General features: G+C 32.9%; 2 protein-coding genes across 3 annotated transcripts in view; one reads left to right on the forward strand and one right to left on the reverse strand.

The window, feature by feature from the left end:
* LOC100680122 overlaps window positions 1-15,928 on the forward strand; it is a 138,405-nt gene that overhangs the window by 7,159 nt on the left and 115,318 nt on the right. The gene's annotated exons all lie outside the window — the stretch shown is intronic.
* LOC107981911 lies at window positions 6,495-7,635 on the reverse strand. Its single transcript, XM_016988735.2, has 2 exons — window positions 7,047-7,635; window positions 6,495-6,900 (listed from the first exon to the last, which is right to left on the reverse strand). The coding sequence occupies exons 1-2, from the start codon at window positions 7,075-7,077 to the stop codon at window positions 6,608-6,610; spliced, it is 324 nt and encodes a 107-aa protein (XP_016844224.1). The 5' UTR covers window positions 7,078-7,635; the 3' UTR covers window positions 6,495-6,607.

Below are 15,928 nucleotides of genomic sequence, written 5' to 3' on the forward strand. Positions count from 1 at the left end.
GTGGCTGCTAATTCAGTAGCCAGATCATTCTGGATGTCCTGTCTAAGAGTCGCGAATTTAGTGTTGAGCTTGGTATCAAGCAAAGCCGACAATTGAGTGATCAAATCCAGAGACGTATTGTTGTTCTCGGTACCGGTAGTGTCCATGGAGTGCTCTGCAATCAAAGTTTGTGTGTGGTTGCTCTTGGAGGTATTGAGACTGATTTGCATTAGGTTAGACTGACAATCTCTGCACATTATTGCGTCCGACGGGTTCTGAGGGTCGTCACCAAACTGCAAAAAGCACTTTGCACAGTTGTGATGATATTGCACTCCGCATAAAGAGCAGCCTGAAACTTTCCCTGCTACTTTCGGGCATTTCGAATAGGCACAGGCCTTATTTACGGTTATAAAACGCTATTGATGAAAACGAGCACAATGGTCGGAAAGCTAAAATTATTATCACCAAATGTCCGGCAACAATTACTAGAGATATTCAGCAATTTTAACTCTATTATACAAATTATTTATAACTAAAGAAAGAAAATATAAATTCAGCCGTGCAAAAGAAAGTCTGTGCGTTGCGCCACCTGTCGCAATTAATTTACAAAAGAATAAATTGTGCTATTTATTTTTTACAAAAGAAGAAAATTTTCTATCATTAATTTAACAAGAACTGTTGCTGAAACTGAAGCACCAAATTAGACCATTCAATATTTATACTAGTTTATAATTATGTTCATACGATATTTGTAGAGTGATAAACAATTAATATATAATTTAATCAATATAACATAAATATAATAAAAAATAAATTATATGTAGTCACGGCAGAATTAAGAATTTATTTTACTTATTTATTTGTACACGCGGGCAGAATGCCCTTACATGTTTTGCGAAATTTACATTGGTGAACACTGTAGCGATCACAGCAGAGTTAATAAATTTACATATAAATTTGGAATCTGAATTAGATTAACTTGAGAAGTTTACTAGGTTACATAGTATTTAGTTCTTATTTAGTTATTAGGAAGTAATAAATCTTTGCAACAGGACTTAAACATGGTGTAACTGAATTCCTTATACTCCCCAGGAATAGAGTTCTAAAGTCTAGGAAGTTTTAGCTTAGTTAAGAAAAAAATTGAGTTTCTGTTCAACGTTACTTCATGGTAACCCTACTGGAAAAAGACATATGACAGTCAGCTGATTGTTAGATGATAATCAATTGATAATGTACTGATAGTCATGCCAAAATGTCCGCTGATTTTCAGGTGATATAAACTTAATATTTTTATTAGAGCTGGTAGTTATAAATATGCGTTTATATGAGATAAAATGTTGATGATAATCGGCTGATTATCAGGTGACAATTATCAAACAATTTGTAATGGTGAATATATTTATTCTAACCCTAGTGGTAATGATTGCGTGTGCCATAATATGCCAAAATGTGCCAATGTGTGCCAAAGTATTCAAATTCGGATAAGTGAAACAGTATAGCACACTATGGCACACTTTGACACGCTTTGGCACAGTGTAATACACGTGCTTTACAGAAGTAAATAATATGTATTTCTATTTTGGCACAGTATGGCACAGTATGGCATAGTGTGGGACAGTGTGGCCCAGTGTGGCACACTATGGCACAGAATATTGCAGATCAGCATATTTGAAAGTAGTTTGTCTTATTATTCATATAATATGTAATAATTTGAAATGAAGATATAAAATTTTCAATGAGTATTATCATTTTATTACAATATTCCATACATACTTGATAAAATATGTATTTACATACTAGTATACAATCAAACGATTTGATGATACGCTGTACACAAATTTATTTATAAACATTATCTTAATTCATATTTCTACCATAACACCTTTCGGAATTGTACAGATAAAATATTCATGTTTGGAACGCATTAAAATACAAGGTCTGTAAATATTTGAGTAATGCACGACATGTAACTTATGATGTAATGAATTAACACGTTTGAAATGTGTAATTACTTTGGTCTTTTTGAGGACGTGTGCTAAACTGTTCCAAAGTATGCTAAAGTGTGCCAAAGTGTTTTGTCTATTTTTCCAAATTTGAATGCTTTGGCACACTTTGGCAAAAAATCCATTTCCACTAGGGAAGTTGTTCAGAATTATTAAAATTCATATAATTCGTATAATGAGGGCCTAAGTAGGTGTTAACATCTGAATGATAACACCAAAACTGTAGTTGTGAGCTCAAAAATTTATATTTTACAAAAAATATTTTTTTTTTAAATAAAATTATTGACATATAAATATTTTGGAGCTCACAGCCAGACTTTTGGTGTTATCATCCGGATGGTAACTCCTAAATAGGCCCTTGTTATGTAAATTTTATGAATTTTAATAATTCTTAACAACTTGGAATACAAATATTCAACGTTAAAAATTGTTTGATGATCGTTACCAAATAATCAGCTGATTATCATAAACATTTTATCTCATATAAACGCATATCTGTAACTATCAGCTTTAATAAAAACATAAAGCTGATAATCTGCTGACGTTTCGGCATGATTATCAGCTGATTATTATCTAATAATCAGCTGATTATCATCTATTAATCAGCTGATTATCATCTGCCTTTTTTCAGTAGGGAATCACGTTGATTACACAGATTGTAAATTACAGCTCTAGGTAAGAAAAGTACTGAGATATCGTGCATGTTTATAAAGCCATCCATTAATTTATAACTAAGTAGTATTATTGTAATCATAAGTAGAGGCAATCGGATCGACTTGCATATGTTTCATAATAGGCAAACAGTCATGATCAAACCCCAATGAAAGTTGAAGTTTACTTTCCTGGCAATAACTAAGGAATTTATGTTGAACAGATTCAATGTAATTGACTAGGTACTATTTATAAGAACGCCAAATCTGACAGCAATAAGTGAGAGTTCGGCATGATTAGTGACTTATAAAGAGTAATGATTGTAGAAACATTTTTAAAGTCCTTGCAGAGCCTAGATATAAGACCAACAATTCTAGACGCCTACTTTTAATTAAATTAATCAATTCAGTACTATACCATATCGGATATGTCGAAACACATAATTGCTTGATAGGAACATTTTCATTTATTATATTATTAAGAATATTGCAAAATTCTTAGGTACTATTCTCAATATTGCTAAAGTTTAATAGATTTTCCCAATTAAAAGTAGATAATTTCGAATTTATAATATTATAATCAGCTTTATTAAAGTTTCTAAACGAGTAGCTTACATTACTACTGCAAACGAAATTCGTCTTAAATAAGACAGCACAGTGATGTTCATCGATGGGTAAGAGTGGTCCAGTACTTCCTCTGGCTGCAATAGACTCTCTTCAGCAAATGCGAGGTCCAGAGTATAGTTCTTCTTTGGATGATTTGGATAGTGTTGTTCGAGATTCAGATATAAGTAGCATTCAACTAGTTTTCTAGCACCATCTATCAGATTAGGAGCTAAGTAGGCTGTATTCGAGTATTGTAGAGGATCAGCTGACGATTGTACGTTTAGAATGTTGAATCACCAATAACAATAATTTTGTAGTCTGGATACTTCATACTGACTTTACAAAGAGAAGTCGTGTGAAAGGCGAAAGTGTCAGAAGATGCGTTAGGTTGCAGATAAACTGCACATATTACTAGTTTCACTTGCTGTAGTTCAATCCCAACAAATACCTGTTTAATGTGGTGTTGACTTATGCCAATCTTAAACGATTTTACTTTCTTTGTTGCTGCCACAAGGACACCACCTCCTTTACTCAATAATGATCCAGTAGAATCTCTATCAGTCCTGTAGATGTAGTAGTGACTAAGACCAAGTTCTGAAGAATTAATACTAGAGTTAAGCCATGTTTCTGATAATACGATGATACTGGGTGATAATGTGAGTTGGTCAATCTTGCATTTCAGAAGTGCTATCTTGCCAATGATTGATCTCACATTTTGGTAATATAACGATAGGTTATGTGAGGCTAAGATCTTCCCTGTTACTGCATTGCTAGTGAACTCGAGATGAAGCTGGTCATTAGGATGTGAAGAGTTGTGGTTAAACATAACACTCTTTAATTCCCTGTAGACATTTTGTTGCAATTTCAGTCAGTGGATACTGTAATTTCCTGAGACATTTTTCTTGGGCTATTTATAACTTTAAAAACATCTTGACGTGACGACAAGAAGACACAAAGAGGACGTTTCTTGCCAGGAGCAAATGTGCCAATCCTTCTGAAAGTAACTTTAGACATATCGATGTTGCTAATGAATTTGAGACACTCCTGAAAAAGTGTAGCGTTATGTTGAAAGAACGTTAAAGTCGATAAGTGATCAATATCAATATTTTCCAATCCATATCCATAAAGTATTAAGTTGTTATTCCTCGATTTTATGCTACGAACTTCATTCGCATAGTGTTAGTTGTCCTAAGAAGAGTGTATGGATCAGTTAAAAGATTACAACTAGAGCCATTTTCAGCAAGCTTTTGTACTTCTTTATGGATCTGGCTGATATTAGATATGCAGTTATCAATACCAGCTTTATTTGTATCAATATGTCGTTGCATACTACCTAGTTGGGCTTTGAAACTATGAAACTTTTCGTCTAGCATATCTGACAGTATCTCATCCAGCATATAAGACATTTGCGAGAAAAGTGTTGGATAGTTTATAGAGTTGGTTGTATTACCCATTGTTTCCATATTATTATCTACTGACTAGACTAATGCAGTATTCTGAAGAGTAGTGCGTTTTGAGTTCTTGTAATACTTGCACTCAGCTCTAACATGCGATCTTGACACGGCTTACATATTTCTGACTTTGCTGGGATATCGCTTTGCCCAAACTAAACATAACAACTAGCTTTAGGTGCACAACTCTTATGAAATGGAGCTGTACAATGCATGCAGTAGAAGAAATTGGCAGTTATCTTAGGATAACCAGAGTATGTGCAAGCCATTGTATAGAATTGAGGTTAGAAACAATAAATGTAGACTGCAGTTCAGAGATGTAAGTGTGAAGCAGTAATTTATTCTTACGAGGAAGGGTCCTCAGGTGTACCTCACCGATTTTGATCATTTTGTGATATGTTGTAGTACTCGAGAAAATATTAGACACGTGTTTTTTCTTACGTGCTAACTCGTCGATTTAAGGGGTGACAATCACCCCTGAAGTTTACTCCCAAAAAATATGCAATTTTTCGCTATTTTTTCAAGTTAAAATTGCACTGTCATCAAGAAAATAACAAATTAAAGTTGATGTGTTTCGAGATTTATGAAGAAAAAACTTTTTTCTTGATTGTTTTACCCTTGAGGTTATTATTTTATTTTATCCTTAAATGAGAAATTATATTCTTAAATTATTTTAAAAGTTTTTAAATTTATTTGCAGATTTACACATTTATTGTATATTTTTTACTTTTTAATAAAACAACATTGAGGTTTGAAATAAATTTAAATTTTTAACTCTAGTGTAATAAATTATTTGTCGAGATTCTATTATCCGCTACCAATAATTGTATTTACAGATGTTGAGTGATAATATTCACTGCGAATAATCTAGTGTAATAAATTTTATTTTGAATACATACTACAAACGTATAATGTTACAATTATTTAGAACATGCAATTTATGTGTAATACATCAGTAATTAGAAATTGCATAATTTTCTTGGTTGTTATCAAGGATCATAAGTAGAACAATAATGATAATCATCAAAAAAGTGTTTCAAACATAAAGATTTTTATGTAACACGCGAACGATTTTCGCGTTTTTCGTGCCTATTAATAGGGACTAAAGTGACTCTTTTTTGACCGGCGGGCAAAAAAGTTATTTTAGCGGGCAATAAAAACCTTTATTGCCCGCATATTCAAACAACGGGCAATAATGGCCTTTATTGCTCGCAAAATTTTTTTTTTGTAATTTTAAAAAAAGTTGATTTTGATGAATTTGCATTATTTATTATTAAATAAAAAATGTACAAACTGTTATGTTCTTGAACAATATATAATTTATAACTAAATATAAATTAACATTGTCGAAATTTCTTATTTTTTTCATTAAAACCCTTTACATAATACTTTATTTCATTTTTTTCCAATTTTCTCATTATAAATTCGGTACTGTTAGAATCTATTATTTATTTACAAAAAAAAAAAACAAAAATGAATTTGACTTTTATATAATGTTTGAACAAGACAAGAGCACGGTTGCCGTGTCAAAAAATAGTCACATCAGTCCCTCTTAACACGTACCAAAAAACGCGAAAATACGTCCGCGCGTTACATAAAATATGGTGTGCACCAAGGGCTAAGTGGGCTTTTTGGCCTTGTGGATTTTGCAGTACTCGTCTGCGGCTCGTAAACACACTCGGCCTAAAAAAGCCCACTTTACGCCCTTGGTACACAATATACTATTTACACCTTGAACATCGAACAATTGCGACAATAGAGCACCCTGCAATTTCAGTATATTAGATTGTGATCTAAAAGTAAAATTTACTGGATTTTCAAAATTTTCAAGATGAACATCCGTGTAGCCACTTTCATACCATGAATATTTAAACAGATTTATGTATCTCGGAGAAGATAGTTGATTGCGCACTAAAGATTAAAGTTTAATGATATTGTTTCTCAAATGAAGATTCAATTCTTCATTCATCAGTATCACGCTGTCCGAAAAGTGTCTTACATAATTTTTCCTAACCCTAAATCCAAAAACATCTAGTGGTTGTATTTTGCCTGTAGATCCTTTTGGAATTATTTTTAAAGTTATTTCTTTATTAGTAAGTTTTACTTCTTCTACGGCTGAAGGACAGTGCACAGTCCATGAGTCTACCAAAAGTACATTTGATAAACCAACATTCGGAAAATATACTTCTTTGGGCCATGTTTTAAAATGATCTAAAATCAGACTTATTTCAAATTTTAGTAATTTTTAATAGAATATAAATTAAAACAAAAAAATGATCACTAATAATAACACAGAATGCCTTCTGAATCCAAAATAGTATCATAATTATTCGAATAGCCCTAATATGAAATAATACCTGAAGTTAATTTTCCTGATTTAGAAGCCATTGCATAAATGTTAGCTGGTCTGAACAACTCTTGTGATACAATTGGCCCAAATTAACCAGTTTTTTCTTTAAGAACGATAAAAAGATGGAAAAGAAGTATACCATCACCAGATATTGTTGGTTGTATTGTACAGCTATGAGTCATAGAAGCTACAGATTGCACCAAGCATTCTACTTTCCTTTCCCCTTCGATTGCTAATGTACGGCCAGAATGGACTTCTAATTGAAATCTACTTTGATCTGAATTATATTTTCTATTCCTTTTTCTTTAATAAGATTTTTCACTTCAATAACAAATTCATCAGCTTTTTTTTGTAAATAATCTGCTTCTTCTATTGTTATTTTTGGTAATAAATTTATTAATTTTTCTTCCAACAATTCTATGGGCTCTCTTAAAAATTTTGACCCAATGTTTTGATGCTTTGAAACGAAAACCTTGATGACCAATATCCTTTTGTGCTTGCAGGGCCCATTTCTGTACATCTATATCATAAATAATATGTCCAGCATCAACAGCAGCTTTGAAATTTTCTAACACAAATATACAAATTCTAGCTATTTTTTCCAGTTCCATATTTATTTAAAGTTTTTGCCCAACGTTTTAATTGTGTTGTTGATATTGATGTTACCTTTCGAAATCTATTTTGTACGGTTTTAAATTTTAATTTTTATCAACACCACTGCTCCAAAACTCTACTGCTCTTACTTTATAATCATGATCTAATTCTTCAACATCTGATGTGCACTGCTGAAAACTTTCATCTGTAATACTATCTTTTTCATAATCTTCTACAACCTGCATTTAAATATCTTCAAAAGGTTCTGCAAAATCAAGAGTTTCATCCTCAACAACTTCAAGTTTATTAAATTCATGCATAGAGTTTAATAAAATTTGTTTAATATGATTTTTACATTTCATTTTATTCCACTCTAAAAATTTAACACTGTAACATGAAAAACTGTACTTGTTGTTTTGATACTGTTATATTTAACACGTTAAAGTACACTTTTAAACTCAAAGAAACATAAAGTAGAACTGACCAAAGTAATTAAAAATGACAATTTCAATGCTTTCACAAGTTGCAGAATTACAAATAAAAATAAATTATCACGAAGAATCACGGATAAATTTATCACAGATAACTATTATAAACAGCTCCATAGCATTACCATCAGCATATGATATACAGCAAGTACTATTAATAAATATTATTGAATATGTTGTAACGAGTTGAGCACTACAGCCAACTCGTAGCGGTATGAGTACCGCTGCGCCGCGCCGAAACCGGGTAGAGTCGCGTGCGCGATAATAAACACGTGCGAATTCGGCAATAGGCAAGAAAGAGATAGAGAGAGCGAGCGCGCGGGCTAATCCTTCAGGTGCGCGCTCAGATAGCTCTCGGCCTTCGCTAGGCAAACACGCGACTTCGCTAGAATTACAAAAGCTTCGCAAAATCGTGTGCTGTGCTGTCTCCAGCGGATAGAGGTGTACTTTGTGAGTGAGTGAGTGAGACGCGGAGTCCAGGTGTTCCTGTCCTTAGCCTAGCGGTCCAGCGTGGTGACCAAGTCTTGCGGCCTGTCCTGGACCAGGAACGTCGTCGACGAAAGAGAGAAGGTTTGTGTGGCGCGCAGTGCATGGGAGAGAGTGCATGTGTGAGTGTATATCATCCATGCGAGGGTGATCCGGCGCACGTGACCTTCACGTCGATACACTCGTGCGAGCGCGATTATTCTGGCGTCGCGGCGAGTCGCAAAGTTGTTGGTGACTCGCGTATTAATATTTCATTATTGTAACTTCACGTTTATTTCGCGACTAGTAAATATAACCTTAGTCTTTTTATTTTACGTGATTTGTCGTAATTTCTATACCTCGCTCGCTTATTTCCGATCCCTGTTCCTTCCTGGGAATACCGCCGCCTCCGCGGGCGTTATTTATTAGCACTTATTTAACGCAGTTGAGCAGCCGAGCACGCGCCAGGCGGCGCGTAGACCCAGCAAACAGAAGCAGCTGAAACAGCTGCATGCAACGGAGGTGTTTCGCGGGCGGAGAGGAATCCTCCGCCGCATCGAGGGAACGCGATCCAGTCGTTTTACGAGTTATTCGTTGATCGAATTCACACCCCGTTACAATGTAGATATACTCACTTAATTTAAAATGTATTTTAATAACATATCATTATATGTGTTTTAAAATTTTAATTATATATATATATATATATATATATATATATGTGTGTGTGTGTGTGTGTGTGTGTGTGTGTGTGTGTGTGTGTGTGTGTGTGTGTATTTAGAAAATTTTTAAATACTAATGACTCCTATAATTTTTGTATAAAATTTCCGATAAGGTTTACGATAAGGTTTACGTATGAATGCAGTTTTAATGAAGAGTCTATTTTTTATATATTTGGTATGATACAAATTTAAAGAATCCTGTAATATGTCATTGTTTTAAATTATCTAATCTTGTTAAAAACTATCAGAATTATTTATAAATTAATAGTTTAAAATTAAAGAATTTTAAAATAAATCATCAAAGAAACTACAAATAAATTAAGTAAATGTTTTAATTTTATATCGCTTGCCAAACATTTTAAAATTGAAAAATTATTCATGGATATAATTTTTCATTTAAGGATAGAATAAAATAATAACCTTAAGGGTAAAACAATCAAGAAAAAAGTTTTTTCTTTGTATATCTCGAAACACGTCAACTTTAATTTTTTACAAAAAGGTTTTTTCATAAAAGTACTCTAGCTATTTTGTAGAAAATTAAACTTTGAACAAATTTACAGTATTTAAAAAATCGAAGTATCCAATTAAAAAAAGTTTTTCTAGTAACGAAGCCTAATTCACCACAAATTGACTTTCCGTCCGTGCGCAGGACCTGATGTTCATACGAAGTGACCTTATATTACACAGCATACTTGCTCAAACCAACATTTTTAGTCAAATTTACTATATACATTAAATATGCTATATTCAATATGATTACCATGTATATGCATCTTTAGACATACTTTTGTAGACCAATAAAGGTAGAAACTGACATTTCGTCACTACACCTAGACTAAATTCTTGAAAAAATAAACTTATCACACTTGCTTCCATGAAATACTTGTACAATTACTATATATGTTCCAGATACTATATTATAAGCCATCACTGAGCATATGTAAATTTATATATGTGTACGAGTGAAGCTTCGCCGCTCGCTTCGCTTGACAACCCCCCATTTTAGTTTCTATGTGAATTTTTGAAAAATATAAATCTAAATGATATGTGGTTCAGAATTTTTTTCAAAATTGATTTTAATTTTTCCTTTCTCAACTCTAATTTGTAGCTGCCGTCATAACATGCAATCCAAAATGGAAAGTATTAAATTAAATGGAGTCATAAATCAAGATGGAGTCATCGAGGGCAGGCTCGGTGACTTCACAGTCAGCAATTTTCTATAAATGTCATCCTAAAGTGGAAGTAAAAACGGTTATTTGTATAATATGTGAGGAAGCTTATCATACTAGGGATTTTGCTAAAATAGATGGGACAGTAAAAATCAGTGGAGTTCTAGGATTATGTCCGGAACATAACCAAGTAGACCTAACCTCGAAAGTGAATACAAATGTGCTGAATAATGAAGCCAAAATAATCATTGCTCAGATTAAATTGAGAAAAAGTGATAAAATAAGTGTGTCAGAAGCTGAAAGTGAGGATGATGATGAGAATAGTGTATCAATGGACAGTAATTTGAAGCGTGAAAATGCACTATTAAAAGAACTAAATAAAGAACTGAAAGAAAAAAATAAGTTATTGAGAGAATTACTTGATAAGCAGAAAAGTGAAATAAATACCTCAAAAAACAAAACATATGCTCAAGTAATTTCGAGTGCCATTACTAACAACAAGCCAAAACGAATCCCAAAAATTATAGTTAAAAACAAAGATACTAAAGAATATCCTATTGGCAAAATAAATGATGCTGTTGCACACTATCTCATTAAAGATAAGAGCATACAAGCAAAAAAACTAATTAAGAAAAAGAGTGAAATAATAGTAAATTGTTTAACAGAAGAAAGTGCAAGCAAAGCATATAATGTTTTGAAGAAAAAGCTTGATGAAAGTTGTGATGTTACAAAAGAAACAATAGAGAATCTAAAGGTTAAAGTATTTGGAATAGATAATTTTGAAACTTTAGACAATAAAAAAATTGAAGATGACATAAATGAAAGAAATTTTAGTAAATTCAACAAGAAGTGTACAGTATTGCACTCATATGATAACTCCAAAACTCATCTACAGTCAGTCATATTAGAAATCCCTGCTGAACTATATCAACATGTGAGAGAGAATAAAAACAGGATATTCGTGGGTTATCAAAACTGTAAGGTGCATGACTACTGCAACGTTAAGCCATGTTTTAATTGTGGTAGATATGGGCATGATGGCTTTAAGTGCACAAATAATCACACATGTTTAAAATGTGTAGGCAATCATAAGACTACAGATTGTTCCGATAATAAATTAAATTGCCCTAATTGTATCTTCAGCAATAGTAAGAATAAAACTCAATATAATACTGAGCATATGACAACAGATATCCACGCATGCAGTATTCTACAGAATAACATAAGGAAGTTCATTGATTATACGATACAACCTGTAATACCGAGATATGTCGGTATGGCAGAAAATACTTCAAACAAGGCTATAACCATGCGTGCATCTGGGATGTCTTCTACGTCACTCAACTCAGTTAACACACGTATAACAAATAGACTAAGAAAAAAGGATTAACTAATGGCTCAAGAATTCAATTTTGAAGACATACACAAAATAGAACGTGATGCAGAAAACATCAGATCACTCAACAAGAGCATCTCGAAGAAAAAGAACTTAATTCTCTGTGTAAATATAAGAAGTTTAAATGCGAATTACGAAAAATTAGAATCATTTATTGAAAGCTTGGTAGTAAAACCAATTATTATAATATGTACGGAAACATGGATCTTACAACATCCTCAATACTATCAATTACAAGGCTATAAAAGCTATTACAATAATAATAAAATAAATAAGGCTGATGGAGTCATGTTATATATAAAAAAGAATATACAGGAAAAAACTAAAATAGAAGTAATTAATAGATTGAGTGTTGTAAGTTCTGATACCTTTGTAGAGTCGGGTGATGCAATCAGGATCTCTGCTATGTACAGGTGCCACGATGTATCGAAATCTGAGTTTACTAATTCAGTAAGAAAATTCCTGGCTAAACAGGTTAATATAAAAAATCAATGTATATTTGGAGATTTTAATATTGATATAGGGGAAACTAATCATGACAAAATTGGTTTAGCTGAAAAGACAATCGCTCAAGAATTTCTGAATAATTTTTTTTAAAATGAATATACTCCATTTTTTAGAGGAATCACAATACCATCTCAGAACAGTGAGAACGGTACGTGTATAGACAATTGTTTCGCCAAAGTAAGAAATATTGAGTTGGAGTCTTTTAAGTTAAACATACCGTTTAATGATCATTATCCACTCTTCATAAGTATTAATAAATTCAAAATACAAAATGATTACAATCAATCAGCCTGCATTAACTATGGCAAGTTAATAAATATTGCAAAAAGAGTTGAGTGGGACTCATTGTCACAAATAAATCATCCTAACCAAGCTATAAATGAATTAATAAGTATGATCCAAAGCTGTGTTGAAAAAGCAACTGATAGAAAATATTCTAATAAAACCAAAAAAGATTCAGTTCCTAAGAAAAAATGGATTACGAAAGCAATATTAATATCCTGTAAAACTAAAGAGTTGTTATATAATATATGGAAAAAGAATCCAACAAATATGAAACTGAAAATGGATTATAAAAATTATGAAAAAATGGTGGAGTAGATAATATTAGTGCAATAACTATCAAATCTTTATCGAAACATATATCAAAACAGAAATCAATCTGGCCTAATGCACTGAAAAAAAGCAGATATTGTACATATATATAAATCGGGAGACAATAGTTGTATCAGCAACTTATAGACCAATATCACTAATTTCTAACATTGCCAGAATACTTGAAAAAATCATATACAATAGACTTTATAATTTTATCATGAAGCACAAAATAATATCTGATAGACAATTCGGCTTTCTACGACAGAGAGGAACGAAGGATGCTCTCAATTGTCTATCAAATATTATATATTTGGTATAGAAACCTAGATAAAAGCAAACCGATTATAACTGCGTTCTTAGATCTGGCTAAAGCCTTCGATACGGTAGATCACAGTATACTGTTGGACAAATTAGAAAGATACGGTGTAAGAGGAGAAGCATTAAAATTACTTAGCAGCTATCTATCTGATAGGAAACAATGTGTAAAGATAAGTAACGGCAAGAATGAGTACAAAAAAATCATGATAGGGGTTCCACAAGGAACAATACTTGGCCCTCTATTTTTCATATTATACGTGAATGACCTACTGATAGATATGCAAAATGAAACAATATTGTAGATGCTACACGGGTAGCTGCACCCAAGGAAACTCAAAACAGATACTTTTTGAAGGTTTTATTATGAGAACCGTTCTCGGTGAGAGCTTGAATGCGAATGTGAATGAACAGAAAAAAATGGTCGTTCAAACGTTCTCTTCGTCTCCGATCTTGCTTTCTTTTTATTTAAAGCGCTTTTGTTTTTAAAAAATACGCAACGCCTTTCACACGTACAAATATAAACACACATGCATACACAATTACATACACCCGTTGCCGAACGGTCACATATAGCCTCTACGCTATATGCCCGCGCCTCTCCAATTATCGATTTTAGAATCGGGGGGGGGGGGGATTTGCGGCCCCGATCGATCCTCTACGATCGTCGTGCACGCGGCAGACGCGCTGGGTTTTTGGTGGTATAACCACTCCACATATCTTAACTGTGTCGGGAACAAATATTATCTTACGCTGATGACACAGTTATCATCTCATGTGATAACTCGTGAACTGCGCAAGAAAAATTAAATGAATATCTTGGTAAGGTGGCAAGATGGCTAAACCTAAATAAATTATCGCTTAATGTAAATAAAACAGTATATATTGCATATGGCAATTACTGTGATAGTGTACCTGGCACCTTAAACATCAGAATTGGTGATAATGTAATAAATAGAGTAGACAGTTGTAAATATTTAGGTTTAATAATAGACTATAACATGAAGTGGGATAAAAACATAAATTATATTATAAAAACAACAAGATATTTAATCTTTATTTTTGCGAAGCTAAAGAAATTTATGGATAGTAAAACGCTAATGTTACTATATTATGCCTTCTTTCTAAGTATTACAAACTATGGCATCATTGCATGGGGTGGGGCTTATAACAATTACTTAAATTTAATTCAAGGAATACAAAAGAAAATACTTCCAATTATAAATAAAAACTGTTATATAGCAGAGAACCAACCTCTAAGTATAAGGCAAATGTTCGAACTAGAGTGTATTACTATACATGTATAATGAATTAAGGAATGGTATGTTAATACCATTACATGTATAATGGTATTAACATACCATTATAATGAATTAAGAGACAGATACATAAGAAGTACAAACAAGACACGAAACAAGAATCTACCATTGCCTAAAATTGATAAAACAGTAAGCAAGAAAAGCAGTTATTTCGTGGCTGTGAGTCTATTTAACACGCTATGTGAATGATCTCAAAGACTTAGCAATAAGTAAAATCTCTATGAAATTTAATATTGTTAACTTGCTATGAAAAGGAAAAAGGGCATGATATCGTTAAATGCCTTATCTTGGCTCTATATGGTAGTTTTAAGTATATTAGTATTAGTGATTATGCCATCCCTATGTGCAGGGAACTGTGTTTGCCTCTATAGGATGCCTTTTAAAGGGCATATGTATATGGTGTTGAAATAAATAAATAAATAAAATTTTAAACGATTTCCAAAAAATACAACTCCAAATGATATACCTCACATTACCTCTAGACAGTGTTACATAAATTTACAATCAATAATGAATGTAACACAAAAATATTTTTGGTAAAGTATTAGTTTATGTTCATACTGTTCAGTTTCTAAAACAAGATTTACCGCATGCACACATTTTAAGAACATCACATCCTGATAACAAAATAATCACATCTAAACATATTGATAAATATATATCTGCTGAAATAATTTCAAATAATGATAAACTTAAGAAATTAATCATTTAACATATGCTGCAAAGACTTCATAATAATAATAAGAGTCCATGTTTAAATAATAAAAAAAAGAATGCACAAAAAGTTTCTAAAACCTTTCGCTAATGTAACCTGCGTCGATGTGCCTCCCTGCACAGGTACTCAACTCCTTGCGCCTTTGATGCGCCGTACGTTTAGGAGCACGTGGGGAGAAAGAAAAGACGAACTACACTTTATTTTCTACAATATTTTGCTATATTTCACCCAAGCCTTTCCTACAACGCGGTGGCATATGCCTCCCGTGCAATACAGCCACGCAGGGCGTATGCGCCACTCTCGTGTCGTCCCCGTGCTCTCGCACCTAAACTGCGCAGGACTAAGGGTTTATTATTTCAATGCGAACTCTCTCACGGGACACATTGAGATGATAAGACTCTTTTTGTCTACTCGTCCCCCTTTTCACGCAATAGCTGTAACTGAAACCTGGCTAGACGAAAAAATAACCTCTTTCCCCACACTGACTAACTATACGCTACACATACGAGACAGAAACAGAAACGGTGGAGGAGTGACCCTCTACATCCATAAGACGCTTAATGCTACACTAATATCATCGTCTGACGGCATCTGGACGGGCA

This window comes from Nasonia vitripennis (genome assembly GCF_009193385.2).
Source record: "Nasonia vitripennis strain AsymCx chromosome 1 unlocalized genomic scaffold, Nvit_psr_1.1 chr1_random0008, whole genome shotgun sequence".
In the NCBI taxonomy this organism is placed as follows: domain Eukaryota; kingdom Metazoa; phylum Arthropoda; class Insecta; order Hymenoptera; family Pteromalidae; genus Nasonia; species Nasonia vitripennis.

Bases quoted from the DNA above. Each gene is read 5' to 3' on its own strand.
- LOC107981911 (XM_016988735.2), bottom strand. From the start codon at position 7,077: ATGGCTTCTAAATCAGGAAAATTAACTTCAG. The intron at 6,901-7,046 runs GTATTATTTCAT...GTCTGATTTTAG, and splicing joins ATCAGGAAAATTAACTTCAG to ATCATTTTAAAACATGGCCC.